The sequence below is a fragment of the Canis lupus genome, chromosome 3, assembly GCF_003254725.2.
Source record: "Canis lupus dingo isolate Sandy chromosome 3, ASM325472v2, whole genome shotgun sequence".
Classification (NCBI taxonomy): domain Eukaryota; kingdom Metazoa; phylum Chordata; class Mammalia; order Carnivora; family Canidae; genus Canis; species Canis lupus.
In genome coordinates this window covers 3,105,907-3,131,201 of record NC_064245.1, presented here as the reverse complement: position 1 = coordinate 3,131,201, position 25,295 = coordinate 3,105,907, and the positions used below count along the sequence as shown (strand labels likewise).

Sequence of the window (25,295 nt, the reverse complement as noted above, 5' to 3'; positions counted from 1 at the left end):
TATTTATTAAGTTTGAAATCAAGAAGTATGAGCCTTCTAGCTTTGTTCTTCTTTTTCAAGATTTTTTAAAATTAAGTTTTCAATCTCTGAAAAAAAAATCCATATGTTAGTATGGATTAAGTTAAATCTGTAGGTCAAATGGGAGGGGATTGCTTTCTTAACCATATTAAGTCTTATGCATCCATTGACATGAGTCTATTTATTTAGGTCTATTAGGTCTTCCTTAATTTCTTTTAACAATATTTTGTAAATTTAAGAGCACAGGTTTTTAATGTATTTTATAAAATTTATTCCTATTTTGATCTTTTAGGATTTTTTTTTTTTAAGATTTTATTATTTATTCATGAGAGACACAGAGAGAGAGGCAGAGACATAGGCAGAGGGAGCAGCAGGCTCCATTCAAGGAGCCCAATGTGGGACTCGATCCCAGGACCCTGGGATCACGACCTGAGCCAAAGTGCCTCGCTCAACCACTGAGCCACCCAGGTGCCCTATAGGATTGTTTTTAATGCCATTTTCAGATTGATCGTTGCTAGTGTAAAGAAATACAATTGAGGGGTGCCTCAAATACAATTGTCTTTGCCTCTCTCTCTGTCTCTTATGAATAAATAAATAAAATCTTAAAAAATAAAAAAGAAATACAATTGATGTTTATATATTGATCTTGTATCTTGTGATCTTATAAAGCTCACTTTTAATTCTAATACTTCTTTTTTATTACATTCCTTAGGATTTCCTCTATACAATCTCATGTCCTCTGTAAATAAAGATAGTTTCACTTCTTTCTTTTTCAATTTCCATGGAGATTATTTCATTGATCTCCTTGTACTGGCTAGAACCTCCAGCACAGTGTTCAGTAGGAGCAGTGAGAATGGGCATCCTCATCTCATTCTTGATATTTGGGTGATGAAAGCATTAATTTGTAGTGATTTTTTTACCCTAAAAATAGGCCATAACTTTCCTTTGAAGATAAATTTCCTTTTAAGACTTTTTTTTTCTTTCTGTTTACATACACAGATATGTGCTGATTAGAAGGCTCACAGCGCAGTGTGGAGGATAAGACAGTGCCTTACAAAAATGGGGTTTGGGAGTGACCTGAAGAATTCACATGAAGCTGTGCTAAAATTGCAAGACTGGGAATTACGGTTACTGGAAACAGTGAAGAAATTTATGGCCCTGAGAATAAAAAGTGATAAAGAATATGCATCTACTTTACAGAACCTTTGTAATCAAGTTGATAAGGAAAGTACTGTTCAAATGAATTATGTCAGCAATGTATCCAAGGTAAGGAGAATAATTTCATTATTTATTGTGGATAGCATCATAATTGTGCTTAGGGCAAATAGATCACACTGTTGAATGAGCATACCCAAGGTAGCGCTCTCAAATAGTAGTTTGAAAATCTTGTTGATTATCAGAGTCTCATGGGGGAAGTTTCAAAAATTATACATTTTGTACCCTACCTCTTGAATCTGAGTTAATAGGTCTGAAATTTTTGAATTTCGAAATTAAAAAAATAGATTATTATAATGATTTTGGATGAGAGCCACTTTTACAAATTTTGTTTCCTTTATTACTCTATTTCCTTGTGTCTCTTGAGACTTACTATTATCTTTTGAAACAAACATCCATTAAAACCCACCTTCCCTGAGTTCTTCCATGAATCATTCGTGTAGTGAATCATATAGAGGGTTTTTTAAAAAAAATTTTTTTTTTTTTTTTTTATTCATGAGAGACAGAGCGAGAGAGAGGGGCAGAGACACAGGCAGAGGGAGAAGCAGGCTCCATGCAGGGAGCCCGACATGCTACTCCATCCGGGGTCTCTAGGATCACACCCTGGCCAAAGGTGGCGCTAAATGGTGAGCCACCCAGGCTGCCCTCATAGATAGTTTTTTTTTTTTTTTTTTTTTTTTAACACATAGCATTCTTTGCTATCATTCATTACTAAAGTAATAATATACTGATGAGTTCATCACACTAAAAAACTCTTTGGATAAACAATGTGGTTTTTTAACTCTCAGATTATAAAAATATAATATAAAATTTAAAGTTAAGTGCCATGAAAATAAAGGCCAAATTGCACTGTTAATTGTTTTTTGAGGGCATTAAAGATGAAATATTATACACCTTAATAGTTCTTAGGATTTCTTCTTTATTTATTTCCATTTTCTTACTTAAAAATCACATTTCACTATACTTATTTAAAGTTAAAGAAAATCTTCCTTGCTTTACTTTGGAAAGTTAAAAAGTAGTGTATTTCTTTTACTGTACTGATATGTCTTAGGATTTGAGTAAATTTTGGAGGAAACTGTTCCCTGTGGAACATGTGTATGTGTCTGATTGTATGATCAGGTCAGGATCTGTGATTTCATTGAGAGTTCCTTAATGTTGGCATCTTTAATTTCCTTTCCTATGGCTAATCTAGATCCCCAAAAAGGAATTCTCTAGTCTCTAGTCTGCAAATGGGGTTGCCAGACATAGCAAATAAAAATATAGGACAGCAGTTAAATTTTGCATACAATATTTGGAACATACATGAACTGAGAATTATTTATTGTTTATTTGAAATTCGTATTTAACTTGTCTTACGGGCAGCCCCGGTGGTGCAGCGGTTTAGCGCCGCCTGCAGCCTAGGGCGTGACCCTGGATCGAGTCCCACATCAGGCTCTCTGTGTGATGCCTGCTTCTCCCTCTGCCTGTGTCTCTGCCTTTCTCTCTCTCTGTCTCTATGAATAAATAAATAAAATCTTAAAAAAAAATAAAAAAAAATTACTTGTCTTACATTTGGTTTGACCACCCTGTCATGTATGAGAATTGATAGGGAAAGTAGGTTGAGTGTTCTAAGAGTCATACTTCAGTTCATCTTCCTGTTTTTGGTAAGCTGCCTGATGTCTCTTAGTCCAGAGGCTCTCTGGTTTATTTTCTCCTCTTGTTTTATTCTGAATTGGGGAAAGAACAATTACATGTTTGTGTGGGCTGAGCAATAGAAATGAGAGTTGTGTCTGCTCCTTATAAAGACTTTGAATCAATTCTTCTGTTTTAATATCGTCTCCTCTTCTTTCATATAGGTTTCTCCAGTTTCTGAGCTTTACTTTGATTATAGATCTGACCCTATTAATTAGCCTTTTCTTCTTTTTATTTATTGAGAAATAATTGACATACATGCATCACTGTGTAAGTTTAAGGTATACAGCATGATAATTTGATTCTGATTATTACAGTATGTTTCATTAACATCCATCATCTCATATAGATACAATTAAAAGAAAAAAATCTTTCTGTGATGTAACTCTTAGGATCTACTCTTAACATTTCTATATATCATATAGCCGTGTTAATTATAGCCATCATGTTGTATATTATACACCTAGTACTTCTTGATTTTTTTTTTTTTTTTTTTTTACTTGATCTTTTAACTAGAAATTTGTACCTTTGACCACCTTTTTCCCCTACATGGCCTTTTCTACTTGACCTACCCTTGACCTACATTTTGCTGAACACTTGTGTTTCTTTTTTTTTTTTTTTAACACTTGTGTTTCAACGTTTCTTGATATGCTGATCAGTTACCATTTACCTACTTTTCATTTTCTTATGTTTTTTTGGCATCATATTTTATCTGTTGTTGCCCCTTGTTCTATTTTCTTTGTTATTGTGAATTTATACTTTAAATAACTACATTATTATAATATCCCATTGTTTTAGTGGGATTTTGGGAAGAAGTGGAACATAGCCATGTGTTCTATTTACCATGTTGAACTGGAATTTTACTCTTTAGAGAAGTAAGATAATGAAAGAAGCAAGAAATAGAATTAATAAGTAAGAAGGTTGAAGATTTATGAAGTCAGGCCAATGGAAGAATCATCAGTGTAGACACTGCAGTGTCAGGTATTTTGATGAGGGATAGATGGAGACAAATACTAAAATAATTTAGAAAGGCAGGAGAGTTTTGGGAATGGGAAAGGGGGCTAGGGAAAAGTGATAAAGATTGGGACGGATGGCTTAAACAGGCAGGATTGCCTTTCAAAGAGTAAATGTTGAGAGATAACAGTGAACAATGGTTGAAAACCCAAAGAAAAGCAAGGAATATGTCAGCCTTTCCTCTTAACACTGAAAAGTCATCATTTATTCTACTTTAAACAAGTCCAGTATATCAATTTTTTTTTTCTTTAGAGTGTTGTGTCATTAGTTAATTTTTGTGTAAGGGGCAAGGTATGATCAAAGTTTTTTGCAAACGTATCCATTTGTTCTAGCAGCATTTGTTGAAAAGATTAAGCTTTCTCCTTTGCTTCTTTGTTGGATGAAATCAATTGACCATAATTTGTGAGCCTATTTCTACACAATTTATTCTATTCCATTTGTGTTTTTGTCTAACCTGACACCAATAACACAGTTTTTATTTTGATGTTTTATAATAGTCAAAGTCAGTAGTGTAATTTTTCAGTATTTTTTTTCTATCAAAATACTTTTGGCTATTTTAGTTCCTTTGCAGTTTCATGTGAATTTTAGAATTAGTTTGTCAATATTTATTTTAAAAAATGCTACTGGAGGGATGCCAGGGTGGCTCAGCAGTTGAACATCTGCCTTTGGCTCAGGGCGATATCCTGGGGTCCCGGGATCGAGTCCCACATTGGGCTCCTGTGGGGAGCCTGCTTCTCCCTCTGCCTGTGTCTCCGCTTCTCTCTCTGTGTGTCTCATGAAAGAATAAGTAAAATCTTTAAAAAGGCTACTGCAGGGCAGCTCTGGTGGCCCAGCGGTTTAGCGCCGCCTTTGGCCCGGGGTGTGATCCTGGAGACCCGAGATCGAGTCTCGTGTTGGGCTCCCTGCATGGACTCTGCTCCTCCCTCTGCCTGTGTCTCTCTCTCTCTGTCTCTCTGTCATGAATAAATAAATAAAATCTTAAAAAAAAAAAAAAGCTGCTGGATTTTGACTGGAATGCAGTGACTATATAGATACATTTGGGAAAAATGTATACCTTAACAATATTGGGTCTTCCCGTCTATAAATGTGGTATTTATTGTCTTTAACTTTTCTGAGTAGTCTTACAGTTTTTGGTGTATAGGTCTTTCAGATTTATGTGTATTTCATATTTTTTGATGCTCTTGTAACTGTATTTTTTAAAATTTAATTTTCTGACTGTTCGTTAATATATATACACTAACCTCATAACATAAACTTTGTGAAACTAGCTTATTTGTAGCTTTTTTGTAGGTTCCATTGGATTTTCTATACAGGTTGATTGGGTCTTCTGCAAACAAAGACAATTTTCCTTCCCTTCCGTTTGTTTGCCTTTTATTTGTTCTTCCTGAGTTTTTGCACTGGCTAGGAACTAGCAAAACCTAAATGCGAGTATAGACAACAGATGCCCATGTCTTGTTGCTGATCTTAAGGGAGACACATTTAGTCTTTTTACCATTAAGTATGCTGTTAGCTGTGAGTTTTTTGTAGCTATCTAATATAAGCTTGTGGAAGGTTCTACTACTTAGTTGAGTTTTTTCATGCATTGATGTTGGGTTTTGTCAAGCGGTTTGTCTTTTTCTGCTTAGATGATTGTATTGTATTTTTTTTCAGTTGATATATTGAAACATGTTCACTGATTTTCAGATGTTTCAAATGTTAGAACAATCTTGTATTCCTGGATTAAACCCCACCTAGTATTATATATTGTATCTTTTTTTAATCTTTGGATTCAGTTTGCTAAAAATTTTTTTTTGTTTTTGAAATTCTTGTCTCAGTTATATTGGTCTGCAGTTGTCTTGTCATGTCGTATGGTTTCGGTATCAGAGTAATGCTGGCCTTATTGGACAAGTTGGGAGAATTTTTCTCTTTAGTTTTCTGGTGAAGTTTGTGTAGAATTGCTTTTATTTCTTACTTAAATGTTTGAAGAATTCACCAATGAAGTCATCAGGGCCTAACATTTTCTTTGACAGGAGGTTTTTAATTAAACATTTAATGTTTAGAAGGCTATTCAGATAGTCTTTTTCTTCTTGAGTGAATTTTAATAGATTGTGCTTTTCAAGGAATTTGTTCACTTTTGTCTAAGTTGTCAAATTTTTTATGTTGGTTATTATTTTCCATTATTATCCTTTTAATACCTTTTTCATCCTGATATTGGCAGGTTTGTCTTCTCTCTCTCTCTCTCTCTCTCTTTTTTTTTCCTTATCAGACTGGCTAGAGTTTTATCAACTTTACTGATATTTTCTGAGAACTACCTTTTGATTTCATTGATTTTGTTTTCTATTGCATTGATTTCTCCTCTGAAATCCATTAATTTTTTCCCCACTGAATTTGGGTTTTATTTGCTCTTTCTTACTTTGATTTTACCTGAATTTAATATTTTTTTTCCAGAGACATTTTTTTGTTACTGATTTTGAACTTAGTTCCATTGCTCTCCAAGAGCCTATTTTGTGCCTTTAAATTTATGAATACTTGTTTCATGGTCCAAAATATGGTCTGTCAGGGTAACTGTTTCATGTGCACTGGATATCCTGTTGTTATTGGGTGATATGTTCTATAAATGGCAGTTAGGTCAAGATGGTTGATAGTGGTGGTCAAATCTTTTATTTCTTTACTCATTTTTGTCCACTTATTCTGTCAATTATTGAAAGATGAATATTGAAACTCTTGATTATAACTGTGAATTTGTATCTCCTTGCAGTTTCATCAATTTTTACTTATCATAATTGTGAATCTCTGTTAATTAGATAATAATACCTTAATTAGGTAATAAATGCTTAGATTTTTTTTGACAAAATGTATTAGGGGACTATTTTTGAGGATTTTTAAATTCTTATGAATTGACTCATTTTTAATTTATGACATTACCTTCTTTATCACTTACAATATTCTTTGCTATGAAATCTACTCTGTCTGATATTAATAGGACCACTTCAGCTTTCTTTTGGTTAATGTTAGCATATTATGTGTTTATCATCCTATATAGTTGTTATATTTAGAGTGGGTTTCTTATCGGTAGCATGTGGTTGGGTCTTGCTTTGTTTGTTTCCTCACATGACGGTCACTGCCCTGTAATCGGTGTGTTTAGGCTGTTTTCATTTAATGTGATTTTTTATATTGTCAGAGTTTAGTCTGTCAGTTTGCTGTTTGCTTTCTCTTCTGTGTGCTTTTTCTTTGTTCTTATTTTCCTTTTTTCTCTTATTTTAATTTTTTTTCATTCTATTTTTACCTACTTTACTGGGTCATCACCTATCATTCTTATTGTGTTATTTTAATGGTTGCTGTAGGATTCATAGTATATACATCTTTAACTTTCTACACTTTTATAAATTAGTCCTATATAGAACCTTATCTATAATAATATACTTGCAATAGTATACTTTCATTTCTCCTGCCTATACTTTGTGTTACTATCATGAAGCTTTTTAATTCTACTTGTGTTATAAATCCCACAATACGTTATTATTATTATTGCTGTAAATTGTTGATTATCTTTTGGATAATTTAAATAAATAAGAACATGTCTTTATATTTACCCACTAAGTTACAACTCATGGTACTCTTCATGTCTTTGTGTAGATCCAGATTTCTATCTGGTATTATTTTTTTCTTCTTGGACTTCCTTTAATATTTCTTATAATGGAAGTCTGCAGGTAATTTATTTTTTTCAGGTTTTGTAAATGTGAAAATGTCTTTATGTTGTGTTGTTTTTGAAAAATATTTTTGCTATATACAGAATTCTAGGTTGGTGGTTTCTTCTTTCTCCTTCCTTCTTTCCTTCCTTCCTTCCTTCCTTCCTTCCTTCCTTCCTTCCTTCCTTCCTTCCATTTATTTATTTATTTATTTATTTATTTATTTATTTAATTTTTATTTTATTTTTTAAAGATTTTATTTATTTATTCATGAGAGACACACAGAGAGAGGCAGAGACATAAGGAGAGGGAGAAGCAGGCTCCCTGCGGGGAGCCCAATGTGGGACTTGATTCCTGGATCTCTGGATCAGGCCCTGAATCAAGGCAGATGCTCGACTACTGAGTCACCCAGGCATCCCTATTTATTTGTTTTAACAGTGCTGTAGGTATATTTATTGAAAAATGTCTGCACATAGGAAGGCCTGACTGGCCCTGAAATGGTGGGCCAGGCCCCTGGGAGATGATGTTCTGAAGTTGGGTAGCTTTTATTAGTGGCAGTTACCAGGCAGGCTGTGGGTAGCAACAGTGGCTGCTTTTTTCTTTTAATACTTCAAAGGTGTTTTATTGTTGTCTGCATTATTTCTGATGAAATAATCATGCCTAATGTTTTTTCCTCTGGCTTGCTTAAGATTTTTTTCCTTATTACTGATTTAAAACAATCTGTTTTATGCTGCTGTGTAATTTTTTAAATCTTTCTTGTGCTGGGTGTTTGTTGACCTTTTATATCTGTGGGCTTACAGTTTTAATCAACTTAAAAAATATCAGCTATTATTTTTTATAAAAATATTTTAGTCCTTTCTCTCCTTTGGGGACTCCAATTATAGATATGTATATATATTTTACTATTTAAAATTATCCTAGAGTTTACGGATACTCTGTTTTTCTATTTTCTCTCTGTTTCATTGTGGTTACTTTCTATTTTAAGTCTTCCATTTCACTAGTCTTATTTTATGCAATGCCTAATTGTCATTAATTTTATTTTTCATGTCAGGCATTTTTCACTTCTGGTGCCCTTTTATAACCCTATCAATGAACTTAACTCTCTCTCCCTGACCTTTCCTTTTCTAGCAGTGTAACTTCCTCTTTCCTCTTCCTCTGGCAATACCACTTACTGTCTTGCCAGAATTTAAATTTAAATAAATTTAAATGGAGCAGCAGCGGTTTAGTGCTGACTTCAGTCCCGGGCGTGATCCCAGAGGAGTCCCATGTCGGGCTCCCTGCAAGGAGCCTGCTTCTCCCTCTGCCTGTCTCTGCCTCTCTGCACCTCTCTCTCTCTCTCTCTCTCTCTCTGTGTCTCTCAAGAACAAATAAATAAAATCCTTAAAAAATAAAAATAAAAAAATAAATTTAAATGTGTGTGGGAGCCTGGGTAGCCCAGTTGGTTAAGTGTCAGGCTTTTGATTTTGGCTCAGGTCATGATCTTAGGGGTCGTGAGATCCACCCCATGTTGGGCTCTGCATGTTGGAATCTGCTTAAAGATTCTTTCCCTCTGCCCTTACCCCCACTCACCCATATGCTCTCTCTTTCTCTCCTGTAAATTAATAAATCTTTTAAAAAAATGCCTGTCTGTACTATTCCTTTATCTTCTCATACCTGCCCAAACCAGCTCTTCCTTTTGCTGTACACCTGTGGTTTAGGGTGGGGGAGATGGAGAGAAGGAAAGAGAAATTGAGTAGCTGAGCCATTTCCATGTTGAAAATGAACAAGTCCTAAATAAATGAATTATCTATAATAGTTCAATTTGAATCTTTTTTTTTTTTTTTTTTTTAATCTTCCATGTGTCTACCTAATATTCTTTCCTCTAGTTTTTTGGAATGTAGTTACAGTAGCTTTTATTCTTCTTGTCTTTTATAATCTCTGTTATTTCTGGGCCAGTTTTGATTGATTGTTCTCATTTTTCTCTTGCATCTTTATACTTGGTAGTCTTTGATATGATGCCAGGCATTGTGAATTTTACCTTTTCAGGTACTGAATATTTTCATTAAAAAAAAAATATTCTTGAGCTTTGTTTTGGGATTGTTGATACTTGGTTACTTGGAGACAGTTTGATCTTTTTGGCTCTTGCTTTTAGCCAACTGAGCCACCTGGGCACCCTTGGCTCTTTTACGTTTGCATCAAATTCCTGACTTCAAACTTTATTATAAAGATATAACAATCAGAACAGTATGATATGGCATACAAACAGGCGTGTAGACCAATAAAACAGAATTTAGATCTCAGAAATAAAACCATGCATATATAGCCAACTAATATTTGACAAGGATGCCAAGAATAATCTCTTTAATAAATAGTTTTGGGAAAACTGGATATTCACATACAAAAGAATGAAATTGAACCTCTCTGCTATACCATTCACAAAAATGAACTCAGAATGACTTAAAAACTTAAATGTAAGACCTTCAATTCTAAAACTACTATAAGTTGAAAACATAGGGGAGAAACTCCTTGACATTGGTCTTGGCAACAGTGTTTGGGTAGTTCTCGAAAAGTACAAGCAGCAAAAGCAAAAATAAAAATATTCTGCACAGCAGGAAACATTGGGCAAAATTAGTAGGTAATGTTAGGAATGGGAGAAAGTATTTGTAAATCATCTATCTGATAAGGAGTTTAATACTCAAAATGTAAGGAACTCTTACAACTCAATAGCAAGAAAAACCAATCCAACAAAAAAAGAAAATGGATGAAAGATCTGAGTACAGTTTTCCAAAGAACACATAACAAATGCCCAAAAGATGGGTGAAAAGATGCTCAATATTACTAATCATCAAAGAAATGCAAATCAAAACCACAATGAGATGTTTCTTCATAACAATTAGAATGGCTGTTATCAGAGAGACAAGAGATAATAAGTGGTGTTGGCAATGCTGCGGAGAAAATAGAGTGCTTGTATACGGTTGTTGGAAATGTACATTGGTACAGCTACTTTGAAAAACAGTATGGAGGTTCCTCAAAAAATTAAAAATAGAACTACCATATGATCCAGTAAACCCGCTTCTGGATATATATCTGAAGGAAATGAAATCATTATCTTGAAGAGATACCTGCAGTGTCATGTTCATTGTGGCATTATTTACAATAGTCAAGATATGGAAATAACTTAAACATTCATCACTGGATGAATGGATACAGAAAATGTGGTAAATATACACAATGGAAGATTATTCAGTCATAAAAAAGAAGGAAATCTTCCCTTTTGTGACAACATGGGTGGACCTGAGGGCATTATGCTTAGTGAGATAAGTCAAAGACAAATAGTACATGTTCTATATAAGCCAACTCATAGAAATCAAGATTAAAATGCTGGTTGTTGAAACCAGCATAGGGAGGTGGTGGAGGTAGGAGAGAAATGAAAAGGTATTGATCAGAGGGTACAAACTTCCATGTGTAAAATGAATAATCTCTGGGGTTGTAATGTACAGCATGTGACTATATTTAAGAGTACTGTATTGTAATACATACTTGAAAGTTGTTAAGAGTGTAATCTTAAGTAGTTATCACCAAAAGATAAAAAGGACAATCATGTGAGGGGATGGAGGTGTTAAGTGACTTTATTATGGTAATCACTTTGGTATATACATATATCAAATCATTACGGGTACACCTTAAACTTGCATATGCTGTATGTCACTAATATCTCAGTAAAGCTGAAAACCTGTCAGATGACAGTCAACTGTCTTCTGAAATAGTGTAGTGATACAGATAATTCTCAGCACAACATCTTTGAAGGGAAATATTGGTTTATCTTTTGAACATGAAGTGGACTGAAATATTGGCTATATTCCATATACTACTTGGGAATTAAAAGTAATGAAAAATGCTTTTTGATGAACCAGCCTTATTATTTAGTAGTCACATAATAAATATGAATTGTAACTAGAACCTGTATAACTAGATTTTCAACTGTCTGTATTTTAAGACAGTAATTCTGAAATCTGGCTGTGGAGTCAATTCTGCTATAAAGCTTGATTTAAAAAAAATGAATTTGTTCTAATGCAATTGCTATATTAGGGAACAATTTGAATATTATGTGAGTTTGTATTCATTTATGCACAAATCTGGAAGAAGTACCAGACGAATGCCAAAAACTACCCAGATGAATAGAGCTGCCTAGGAATGCATAAAACTCACACAGCCACACACTTTCATCATTTATTGGCTACCGCTGTTCATCTGTTGTGTTATGAGTCACACCTATCCACATGTGGTCTTGCAGCTTTCTGTCCAAATTCAGATAATTCTTTCTACTACCTTACAAAAACTCAAAAGCTGCAACCCTGTTGACATTTTTTTTGAAAAGCACACCTCAGATCTTTTCAAGGTAAAGTGCCTTGTTTTTCTATAGTACTTATGTGTTTCTTAACCATTTAATATATGTAAAACCATGCAAAATGTTTTTTAGGTTTCTTTTTTTAAATGCGTTCCTGATACATTTTTTTTTTTTTTTTACTATTGTGCCTCTAACACCAATTTTTTTTTTTATAAGTTCCGTGGTTTTTATTGTGTGATTTTTGCATAACCCAGTGATTATTAGTGGCACAAATGTTTTGTTACAGCAGAACTTGTACATTAGAAATACTTGGAGAGCTTTGAAATACTGATGCCTGGACCCCATCCAAAACCTATTAAGTCAGAATCTCTGGTCATGGGATTCAAGGTTTGGTATTTTAAAAAAAGGCTGCCAGGTGATTCTCATTGTAGCAGACTTGTGAACCACCGGCCATGGGAAACTAGGAAGCTTTGAAAAAAAATGCAAAGACAAGCTCTTGTGAATGGAAAGTACTTTGCACTTGAAATTCAGTCTTTGAAATCTTCAGTTTTAGGGAAATATAATGACTTGTATTCTGGATTTCTATATCTCCTGAGGACTCAGAAATTCCAAAATCATTCTTAGGAATTCAGACAAACTCTGAATTAAAACTGCTGTTTCAGAGAACCATTTATTTTGAATTATTGTGTGGCACAGAAACTGTGCATTCTTCATGGAATTTTATTGTTGTGTTTTAAAAACATTCAAGCAGGAAAGAAAGCAGGTAGTTGGAAGATATAATCTGTAGAGAAAACCTATTTATAACAACTATTATTTAGGTATTTTTTAAGTTTGAGTCATTTTGTTGATATTTTCAGTGTTGCTATAATTATAGCTACAGTAGTTGTGTGTTCTTGGACTCATTATTCAGGATAAATACTTTTTGGTATAATGAACTCAGAACTTTAAATTACTACCTGTTTATGGAATACTGATTTATGTCTGTGCACATCTGCTGGTTCAGAGGTGGAAAGCATGATTTGTGTTTCTAAAGGATACAATTTTCCCCCCATGTGTAGTTTTCTCTTTTCAAAAATTGAGTGAAATGTTTAATTTTTTAATACTGTGTATTCATCCTAATATAACTGACACTATTCACCTCCATTGGTTTCCTAAGAGTAAAATAGGCATTTTAGGATTTGTCCTAATTATTTTGGAAATCTATGATGTTATGTAATACATGCTATATAGTGTATGGTTTCATTTTTTAGGGGTTGGAGGGATAAGAGAGAATAAAATTTCTATAAATGGAATTATTCCTCTTTTTTCATTGTGAAATAAGAGATGCATTTGTTTCTAGGAATTATTTTTGTTTTAAATTTTTTTTTTTTTTAATTTATGATAGTCACACAGAGAGAGAGAGAGAGAGAGAGAGGCAGAGACACAGGCAGAGGGAGAAGCAGGCTCCATGCACCCGGAGCCCGACGTGGGATTCGATCCCAGGTCCCCAGGATCGCGCCCTGGGCCAAAGGCAGGCGCCAAACCGATGCGCCACCCAGGGATCCCTATTTTTGGTCTTAACACCATAAAAGTCACATATAAGAATTTGAAAATCTACATTTCTACTTTCAGGTAGAAACAGCATCTTATGATGTAATATTAATATCCTTTAATTTACAGCTCAAAATTCTGAAAGATGTTCCAAAACTCAAAAGTCTCAAACCAGTGCTTCTGTCTCCTTGGGAATAGGGAAATGTGTATTATATGTATGTCTGTCATAAAGTGGTGCTATTTCTAATTATGCAGCGTGGTGGTTAGATAGAAGAAGATGAGGATTTATTCCTTAATTGTTCTGCTTAGAGGGATTTGAAGTGTAGATCATTATTCTAGTTAGAAACCCAAATATAGTACAAGGCCACTTTTATTTTTACTTTCATATCAAGAATGACTCAGTAATCCTGGCCCAGAAGGACTTACTCACTTTAGATGTTACTCATGCTGCAAAGTAGGTAGCCTAAAGGAGTGGATAGATTTTACTTGTGGCTGTTGACCTCTAATTTAATGATAAAGTACTAAATAGAGATTAATTAAAAATTACAGTATAATTTGTAACCAGTTTATAAAGTACTCTCATTAGTTTGGCGTTTAGCTTACTAGCTGTTCTTTAGAGGCATGTATTTTGGGTAAATAGGGAAAGAGGAAAGCAGTCTTTAGATGCAGGTGCCTTTAGGTTCCCATACTTCTGTATCCTCCAGCATCTTAGATGGTATTGGGTCTAGCACAGTAAGAGGTTAATTTATTAGCTGTGTGACCTGGGCAGATTATTTAATCTCTCTGATACCATTTATAAGATGAAGATATTTGCCTCAGAGTGTTGATATGAGGAGTATATAAAAGAAATCCTGTGAAAATAGAGGAAGTCGATCATGTTAAGGAGGAGGAGCAGAAGGTCGTCCAGACAAGCAAAATTAGGCTCGATAGGGGTGAAGTTGGGGAGAAGTAATGGAGACCATCAGCCCCTCCTCTTGGTTCTGTGTTCCACAGAATGTGAGAGAAGAAAACAGCATTTATTTGACAGAGCTTCAGAAAAAGAGAGGGTCTAAGTATATAGTCTGGTTTATAAGTCCTGGGAGCAAATACAAAGTTTTAACTGTATTTCCCCAGAGGTTTATATGAGAATTTTTAGAAAACGTTAGATTGAGCAGTAACTGGAAGAGTTGGTTGGCTCCCAGGAGGAAAGGGAAGTCTGCTTTTAAAGAAATGTTAAGGAGCTTGAGGGTATATAGGAAATAGGGAATAACTAAACAACTGTTTTAGGACGCGGGTGGGGAGTGAGAATGGGATGCAGCAGGGTGAGAGTTGCATATCACACTGAAGCAGGAGGGGTTTAGGCAAACATGTCCAGAAGCCTCGCCATAATGTATTTTCCTTAAAACAGCCAAATGGATCAGCCCTGTAGTAACAAAAAAGCCACCAGTACGAGATTAACAAAGTAATGTTCTGTAGACATGAGCTCTAAGACTTGAGTTTATGAGGATGACTATGTAGAGAGAAGTAGCCAAGGAGAGAAAGATTATAGGGTGCAAGAGCTTGGAGGAGAAAGTTTATAGGGTGCAAAAGCTTGGAGGAGTCAGCGCCTAACTTTTGGTAGGAGTAATTGCCGAGGTGATATGATTTGATTCTGAAGGGCAAAGGTGGCTCTGGCCCGTTACCTTTGTGGATATTGTTCCTCCTCAGAAGAACAGGACTTGCAGCTTTGTAAGTCCAAGAACAAAAGCCATTGAGGGGCACTGAGTCTGGGAAGCTGGAAGAAAAAGTAGTGGGAAAGAAACGATGTGCAGTTTCTCTCCTGGCCTCCTAACCTATGTTTAGATATCTAGACTGACCCTTTTTAATAGCAATAGTAATACTTTGGTAGTCGTGTAGTTTCTGGAAGTAGCTATCTTTTGAGATTGGGCAATGAGCAAGCTAATGTGTGGCTCACTCCACACCGTGTATGGTACTGGTCTTTGGAACCCAACTATTGACTTTATTGATTATTTTGATTTTATTTTATCTTAAAAATATTTATTTAATTATTATTTTTTTGTTTACCTACTATTTTTCATTTAGTATTTGTTTTGGTTATTGCATTAGTGTTTGATATCTAAGAATCTGTTCTACTTGAAATGACAAGGTCTTAAAAGTTTCAATCTTTCCATTACTAGAGAAGTGCATTAAATAGGGAATTCAAAATTCCCTTGATATTGGAGGACATACTTAATACAGAAGATCCATCCCTCCCTGAGTCCCCAAGTAACTTCAGTTCTTTGGTTCTTTAAATGAGATGAGAATGTACCTGCTGTTCTAGATGCTGCAACATACGCTATAGAGGGAAGAGTCGTGTTTCCCTGCTCCATTTACAGGGGAAGAAATTGCAAATGTTGTAAGAAAAAATAAGATGTCCGAGAAGTCATCAAATGAATTATAAAATCTACGAGGTTTTGTGTATATAATCAGCTTATTTTATGAATATTATCATTATGACATGTTTTGAATGTCTAAAACTATTTGACTTGAATATGATACTAATAGCATAGTTTTTTTTCATCCTTCTTGTGCTTGGATTCATTGACCTTCTTGAGTCTGTGGGCTTTTTGGTTTTTATCAACGTTTGAATGTTTCCAGCCATTATTTCTTCAAACACTTTCCATATCCCTCCTCCTTCTAATTACCCGTATGTTAAATGTCTGGAAGGTGTCCTGCAGCTCAGTGATGTCCCATTTATTTTTTTCTCCATTATTTTTTCTTCTCAGTTTCATTTTTGGTAGTTTACATTGCTGTTTTGTTGAGTTTTGTTAGGGAGCACAGTTACGTTACAGGGAAGGAGCTTGATGCTTTGGATCTTGACTTTAAGATTTGTTAGGCAAGGTCAGAGCAGTGCTAACTCCAGGGCTGATGACTCCAGCCAAGGTCCCATGAATTATGAATTATGAATTTTTCATGGGGGGGTGCTGGTGGAAACAGACAGTAGTCCAAACCATATAGGAACCATATAGGAACTGCAGGAACTGTTCCCTGACATATCCCCCCACCCCCCACTCCCGTTCATGCAGAGTCCTCACGGGCTTGCACTGGTCAGGGTTCTGCAGATGCCCAGGCTTCTCCGGGCCCCTCCGTACGCTCACCTCCCCTTCTCTGTCTCCTCCTCTCAGGTCAGTCAGTCAGGGCCACCGGAGGCCTCATCTTGTTTGTTTTCTTTCTTTCAGGGATCCCTTTGTGTCTTTCATCGCCCGAGAGCCAGTATCTTGAAAACTGTTATTTTTCATTTTTTTGGACAAAATGAGAAATAATGCTTCTCAAGATTTTTTTGTCCATTTTTTCTTCCCAGTTAGAAGTGTAAATTTGGTTCCTGTTATTTCATCTTGGCTGATTTTATTTTAAAATCTTTTCCTAATGGCATTATATTTTTCTTCTGTTAAGGTATAATTCACATTTATGAAACCAGACTATTTAGGCTTCAAGATAATTCATATGAGGTGAGGCTTTGCATTAGTATTTTAAAAAAAAAAAAAAAGAAAGAAAAGAAAGAAATATCTACAAGCAGTATGAGGGCCAGAGAGTTTTCTTTTTGACTTTCTAATTTACCATCTCTAATGGCCGTGTCACTCCCTTGCTTAAGGTTATCTACTTGGACATCGTAATTAGTTTAAAGTCAAACTTTTCTCTCTGACTTTTCAATTTATACTCGTTCTGGATTTATATTCTGATTTTTTTCTCTACACTTCCCTTCAGAAAGACTTCCAGGCAGAAACCTGGGGCAATTTCACGTGTTTCACTACTCCTTGGGATTCCAGTCCTGTGCTGGAATCTGAAGTTTCATACATTATGTTCAGTTTTCTAGTTATTTCAGTGGGAAGATTAACTTGATTCCAATTACTCTGTCAAGGCTGGGAGAAGTGCGTTACTTTAATTTCTGTCCTCTTTCTGGCATTCTTTCTAGCCCAAAGGAATCATGGTCAACGATCTCTGGTTTCCTTCAGCTCATTTCTGAGTATCTGCTAATATGCATGATTAATTTGTTAATTGTAAATTACTAATACATAGACATATAAGCAGTTCCGGCAGGATCTGTACTTCACATTTCATACCTGTTTGCTACTGTGTAGGCCTCAACGGATTCAGGTTCCATCTGTGGAAGTGAAGCAGGAGAGCGAGGCTCTGGTCCCAGGGAGTTAAAGGATGAATCCCAGGGACACAGGAGAGCAGGAGAGTGATAGAAGTTTATTCAGCGAGGAGACAGAGCTCTCAGGAGGGAGAGGGGTCCCCACAGGGTTGCCAACGGGGGCCTCCACCGACAGTCTTGTCTTTAGAGCTGACTGGGGAGCTATGGCCTTATTACCATTTTTGTGATGTCCTTGGTTTGAGTAAGGACTGGTGAGAACATCTTTAATGGCTTCCTTTTTGGGTCTTGTTCCTTGTTGGTCACAGGCGACCGTCATAAAAAAAAAAAAAAAATCTTCCCCACGCATACCTAGGGCAGGATGGTCTGGTTTGTTGTTCCCTTATCTTTAGTTTCCTTACATGTCAGCATTTGGGGGATTTTGTTTTGTGAGTCTGATTCCATGGCCTGTTTTCCTGACCCAGCTCTGCCTGTCCCTTACTCAGAAATAGTCTACCTTACTTATTTTCTTTCTTTCTTTCAGTGATTATGGAGGAAGTGATTTCTTTAGTGCGGTCGTCTTCTTTCTTTCTTTCTGTCTTCTCTTCTTCTTTCGTTCATTTCTTTATTGTATTTATTGCTGTTCCTTCCGTAAGGCCTTTACTTCCGTCCTTCCTTCCTTCCTTCCTTCCTTCCTTCCTTCCTTCCTTTCTCTTTCACTTCTTTCTTCTCTTTCTCTATCTATCTATCTATCCATCCATCCATCCATCCATCCATCCATCCATCCATCCACGTTCACGAGACCAGAGCAGAGGGAGAGGCAGACTCCCCGCTGAGCATGGAGCCCAAAGTGGGGCTCCATCCCAGGACCCAGGGATCATGACCTGAGCCAAAGGCAGATGCTTAACCAGTTGGGGCACCCAGGTGCCCATAGTCTAACATTCAATTTAAAAAATTAACTTAGACTTTATTTCCCCAAAGTAAGTTAAATTAATGGTGAGTTAAGTTAATAATGAGTTTTTACTTTCTTTATGGAAGAGCTGCTATTATTTTCTATTATATTTAACTGGATATTGTTTCATATTTCCTCACACTACCAAGTAATGATTAAAAAAAACCCCTCATCTTCTATATTATTTTACTTTTTTTTTAAAAGTATTTTTATTTAAGTCATCTCTACACCTCACATGGGGCTCAAACTCTCGAGCCTGAGATCTAAGAGTCACATGCTCTTCTGACTGAGCCGGCCAGGTGCCCCTATATTATTTTACTTTAGATATTATTTTGGCTTCTAGTGCGATATGAATGTTTCCTGTTATGCATGAGGGCTGTGATTTAATTTCATGGAAGCATCTGTACTAAATTTGGAGTGATACATTTGAGGCTGGTGTTTCATATTTTAGTAGGCTCTATATTTGGAAGTGCTATTGTAGTGTTAGGTCACAGTGTGTGTCTATTTTGAACAGCTAGTGGATGGAATTTGAAATGGTACATAAATCATTTTGGTTTTGATTAGTTCTAATATTTAAATTTTTATAAGGCAATTCAGATTTGAAGACAAAAATAATATTGTTATCTTTTCTATATTTTGCATATAGTTATATTTATTTTTATTCTTTGTATTTTTTTGATGCATATGCCCACACAAGATGTTTATTTATCTTATAAAATAGGATTGTGTTCCCTAAACTATTTTGCACTTTGACTTTTTAGCCTCATTATATACCTTGAGCTTTCTCTATATCATTTCACATTAAGTTACCTTAATTTTTTTTTTTTTTTTAAAAGATCCTATTTATTTACTTATGAGAGACACACACACAGAGAGTCAGAGACACAGGCAGAGAGAAGCAGGCTCCATACAGGGAGCCCGATGTGGGACTGGATCCCAGGACCTTGGGATCATGCCCTGAGCCGAAGGCTCAACCACTGAGGCACCCAGTGGTCTCAAATTTACCTTAATTTTTAATGGCTGCATTTCACTGTAATTCATTTCTTTGATTTTTTATTGATAGACTCTTTTTGTTATGAATAAACTGTGATAAATGTCCTTGTAAACATAATCCATATACTTGTGCAAATCTTTTGTGTGAAATAAATTCCAAGAAGTAGAATTTCTGGGTATAAAGTTTTGCCTACTTACTATTTCAGTAATTCACCTTTCCACTAACAGTGTTCTAGAGAGCCTGTTTCCCCAAACTATTACATTTAGAATGTATTGTTTTTTTTTTTTTTTCTTTAGAATGTATTGTTTTATTTAATTTTGTCAACCTGAAACATGAAAAATAATAATTCCAAATGGCTTAATTTGTGTTTTTTTATTATTAAAAATGTGTAAGCATCTTTCTTTAAAATATTTTTACTCATACTCTCTCTTTTAGAAGCATTTTGGAAACTATATTAAATAACATTGTTGACATTAAGTGGCCTTCTTTGTCTTTCACTTTTATGGAAATACTTCTATATATGACTATTAGACATGCATATTTGAAATGTCCCCAAACTGGCCATGAGATATTTTTCTTTTAATGGACTGTTTTGATCTATTAATATTTTATTTAAGATTTTTCTTTGGCACTTATAAAATATTTTTATAGTATCTTTGCCACTTTTTGATGTCTGTGCTATGATTTTCAGAGCTTTTTTCATTCTCATTTCTTAGAAACATTTTAGGTAGTAGTATCAAAGGTATCTAATTCATAAATGTTTGGAATTATTCATTAGCAAAACATTTTGAGCTTTTTATGCTATTGGAGATATTTTGGTGATTGGTTTATGATAACCATGTGGTTATTGGTCTCTTAGAATTTGCTGTCTTTTAATGTTAGGATTCAGTTAGGAAAATAGAACCTCCAACAGGTAGGTTGCTTGATTTCTTCATTTCATTGTTTTAATAGATAGGATTTGATTTGGAGATAAATGTCTAAAAGTTTTAGGGTGGGGACATCTGGGTGGGTCTGTGGTTGAGCATCTTCCTTGGGCTCAGGGGTGTGATCCCAGGGTCCCGGGATCGAGTCCCACATCGGGCTCTCTGCGTGGAGCCTGCTTCTTCTCCCTCTGCCTGTGTCTCTGCCTCTCTCTCTCTCTCTCTGCCTCTCATGGATAAATAAATAAAATATATATATAAAAAAATAAATTACTTATTCAGATACTCTATTATTTATTTTTAAAACTTAACTGCCACAGGTAGAGATGAATACATTTAATTCTCCCACTACTTTTGATTTCTCATTTCATTTTCCACTGTTTTGCTTTGTGTGTTTTGATGTACTGTTTTCTGGATCGAAAAGATTCGTGATAGTTCTATATTCATTGTAATTGATATTCTTTAACATGATAATATGCCCTTGTTTTATTTTTTTGTGTCTAAAATTCATTTTTAAATCATTTGAACATAGTGACTGCTGAATCTTATCCTTCATATTTTTCTGGGGAATTCTTACTTGTCTTTCTGTTGTTGTATATTATTTTATTTTATTGATGTTTCTTATTTATTGTGTGTAGTGAAGTTTCCCCCCAATTTGATAATGCTTTCCTTTTCTTTTTTTTTTTTTTGCTTTCCTTTTCATAGATGTTTAGCAGATAATGTTTAACAGATGTGTTTAGTATAATTTTTATTTTGCAACTCATTTTTAATTGTTAGTAATTTTTTGTTTCTTTTGTTTTTTTTTTAATGAACAATGTTAATTTTCCTCAAAATCACTTTTGATTGTTTAGAAGATCTGTATTGTATGTTTTCTTCCTACACATTCACTTAACTATTTATTGAAACTTACAGAATTTTAATGTCTATATTCCTTTATTTACGAACTTTAGAAATAAAGTTGTCTATTGACTCTTCTATTTGAAAAGTTAGGAAATGGACACAATTACACTTTTATCAAATTTCTCATTCTTTTTTTTTTTTTTTTCAAATTTCTCATTCTTGATTTTTGTTACTATCTGTTAGGATTTTTGTCTAGTTTTTTATAGTTACATTATTACTGCATTCACATGTAGTAGCTTATCTCTCAAAATTTATGATATTTATATTCTGTTTTATAAACTTAAAGTGGTTTTGTTGTCATATTGTATTATTGTTCTTTATGACTAATTTTATTCCAAAGTTAAACTTTAGATATTTTTATTTTTTTTAATAATTCTTGTATGGTTTTCAGCATCAGTGAGTGACTACTGGTAAATTCCCCTTATGAGGACCTTTATTGATAGAATTATTACCATGAAGCAAGATTCTGTATAATAAAGCAATTCAAATGCCTGCCAATGGCCTAAAGTATTTTGTTTATTAGGTTACAAAGAATTATCTTGTACAAATTACCCTGACCAAAGATAATTTATCTATGCCCTGACCATTCCTATGCTACCAAAGAGCCATATCTGCAAAGTGCTATGCTCGTGTTACTGCGAATGTTGAAGTGCATCTCTATTTTTTTTTAAGATTTTATTTGTTTATTCATGAGAGACATGAGAGACAGAGAGAGAGAGAGAGAGAGAGGCAGAGACACAGGCAGAGAAGAAGCAGGCTGCATGCAGGGAGCCCGATGTGGGACTTGATCCTGGGACTCTAGGATTATGCCCTGGGCCGAAGGCAGACACCAAACCCCAAACCGCTGAGCCACCCAGGGATCCCCCATCTTTACTTTACTTTGTCAAACAAACAACCTTTAATGTTTTACTCTCCTCTCTTTACAAAAATATTCTAGCCACTCATGTAATTCAAGTTGTATGCTATCTAGACATTTTCTTGCACACTCATGCCTTCTTTTTAGGTGGTGTTTCATACTGTGTTATGTGCTGTTCTTATTCCTCAGTTGTTTTATCAGTTGAAGATAGGCTGCCAGTTTTTCCTTCTCTCTCATAATTGGCATTGCTACCATGCTATCCAATTCCAGTTTTAAACAATTAACACATTTTTTAACAGCATATATTTAGCTCATGGTTTTATTTTATGTTTATATCCCTTGCCTCTCTTTCTCCTTTCCTTTCTTCTTTCAAGGACTATTTAGTAGCTATTGTTTAAGGCATCACAGTAAGTACCTAAATTGGTGAGGAAAAAGACATTCTAGTTGGGGAGACAGGAGTACAAGAGAGGACACCAGTTTGGAGGTTTTCTAATAGTCTAAGCCAGAGATAGTTGTAACCTCCAAAAGGGTTGACAGCAAAGATGGAAAGAAAGTGGGTGGATTTGTGGTAGACTTTGGGGGGAGAATCAGAAAGATTTGCTGGTGAATTGTTGGGAAAGGGTGACCTGAGCTTCAAAGGAATAGAGACTTTTTTAGAAAGAGGAGGAATAAAGAGAAGGAATATTTATTAGCCATATTATAGATGTTGAGAGTGAGATAAAGCCAGATTTTTGTTAGAGCTAAAAGATAAATGGAAAGTCCTGTTAAGAGGTATAAATGGTTTTCTAATAATAGAGCAGGAGTGTTTGAGGGGATGGGATTCTCTAGAGAGTACCCTGGGTTAGATTAGGAAATATTGAAGGCAATATAGGATTGATAATTGGGGTGATGATATGTATCTTGGAAGGCTTGGACTTGGCACAGTGACTAACAGTAAACAGGGCTCTAAGGCAGGATGAAATGTATTCTGGGAGGAGGAAGGCAAACTGACTTAGTTGTGTTATCTTTAACGTTGGGTTCCAAGAAGGCTTTTCTCTTAGGCTGCAAAGACTCTCATATAGAATTAGAAAAATTTGTTCCTACAAAGCACTTGGAGAATATTTATTTAAAAAAAAAAAAAAAAAAAAGAATATTTATTTTTTGAAGCTAGATAATGAAACACTTGTTCCCCTCACTTTCTTTTTGGTAACCTTAACATTCTATATATGCTATGGAATGTTTTCCCAGAAATGTGTTTTTAGAGAGATATATGTGTATATATATTTATACATAAAATAATATAATACATATATTTATAAGTAAAATAATATAGTATAAATATAAGATGAAAAAGACAAAGCTACAAGAGTTACTAGGACATTTTATTTGTTTTTAATCTACGTTTAGTTTTTCTCCTGCTGTTTTCATCTTTGTTAAATTTTATATTTTATTTTATTTTTTAAAAGATTTTATTCATTTATTCATGAGAGATGGGGGGTGGGGCAGAGAGATAAGCAGGCTCAATGCAAGGAGCCCAACGTGGGACTCAATCCCGGGACTCCAGGATTACGCCCTGGGCTGAAGGCAGGTGCCAAACTGCTGAGCCACCCAGGGATCCCCTAAATTTTATATTTTAATGCTTTGTGGTATTTAAAGCACATTAGTAGTTAGATTTTTTAATTTGAAAGTAAGTATGATGAATTCATAGGCCACATTTTATTCCATGTTCATAATAGCATTCCACAACTACAAATGGTCCTTCTCCCTAAACAAATGTCCTCAAGGTATAACTTTTAAAAAATGTACATTACAGTGTACCAAAACAAGATTATCAAGTTAGACCCTGATAATTTCTTATTATGACTAAGAATTTGCTTCCTTTAGGCTATTATTTTTATTTGGTGCTCATTCGATTTTAATTTAGGATTATATTGGAACATTAACAGATGAAGAATAATTCTGTTCATTCACAGGTCAAAAGTAATGGCATAGAAAATTATTCTAATCTTCAGTAAATATCTAAAATCATACCTTGTTAATTTTTTAATCTTTAAAATGGATCTTACATGACCATGATATATCTCCAATAATTGTTTCTAAATAGAATTTTGAAGACCTTTAGTGAAGAGTATTCCTCAGTTACTTTTTTTAGTATCTAGAAACTAGAATGTCTAATAACAAATGACTTGTTCTTCCAGGAGTATTCATATACCCACTTGTCCCAAATCCGCCATTACATATGTCTGCTTTAATGAAATGTGCTGGAAAAACCATTGAGAACTAATGGTATATGCTAAGAAATGAGAATGGAAAGAAATCCAGACATTACCAGTATTTAAGACATAAGCAACAAAAGCAAAGCAGGTACAAAGATCGAGAAGGGATTTTTAGGAAGAGGAGAAGACAAGTTGGTATGTTGGAATATGAGAAGCCATGCAAACTGAAAAAGAAGAATTTCAGGAAGAATTGAGTCAGCAGGATCAGATCAAATGGTACAAGTAAAAATGGTTAAATTTCTGTTGCATTTGACCACTAGGAAATGGTGACCTTACTGAGGCAGTAACATGGTGTAGGCAGAAGCTTTATATCAGTATGTTGACAGACAAGAAGTGGTAAAATGAACATTGCAAGTGTGGACTCTAAAAAAGCCTTAATCCCTTTTGTAGAACATTACATAGTCTGATTACTGAATTTTGAAGTATTTGTACTTGAAGATGTTAAATATGAACCATTCATAGCTCATTGCACGATTGCCAGAAACCTGGCATTTTTATATTAATATAATAATTTGTGTAAAATGAAGTATTTAAAATTCCTGAATACTTAAAGCACAGTAAAATGGAAATGTTTAATACAGCTGCTAATTTTACTTTTTTTTTTTTTTTTTTTTTTAAAGTCTTGGCTACTTATGATTCAGCAAACAGAACAACTTAGCAGAATCATGAAGACACATGCAGAGGACCTAAATTCTGGACCCTTACACAGGCTCACCATGATGATCAAAGACAAGCAGCAGGTGAAGAAAAGTTTTATAGGTGTTCATCAGCAGATAGAGGCGGAAATGATCAAGGTTTGTCCTTCTACTCTGGAGTTCTTTTTTAAATATGATTTTTAAATTCACTGACATATTTTATCTTGTTTGTTTTTAAAAATTGTTTAGT

At 34.7% G+C, this 25,295-nt stretch overlaps 1 protein-coding gene across 14 annotated transcripts in view; it reads left to right on the top strand.

Moving 5' to 3' along the window:
* The window catches only part of FER (FER tyrosine kinase), a 433,137-nt gene that overhangs the window by 46,206 nt on the left and 361,636 nt on the right, over positions 1-25,295 (top strand). For 12 of the 14 annotated variants that reach the window (XM_049107895.1, XM_049107893.1, XM_025438260.3 and 9 more), the window contains 2 exons: positions 1,018-1,284; positions 25,031-25,204. In XM_049107895.1, coding sequence (XP_048963852.1) covers positions 1,078-1,284; positions 25,031-25,204 — 381 coding nt within the window. In that variant the 5' untranslated portion in view covers positions 1,018-1,077. Of the gene's footprint in view, positions 1-1,017; positions 1,285-24,332; positions 24,627-25,030; positions 25,205-25,295 lie in introns of those variants that run through there. The other 2 variants (XM_025438267.3, XM_049107898.1) reach the window with 2 other exon arrangements.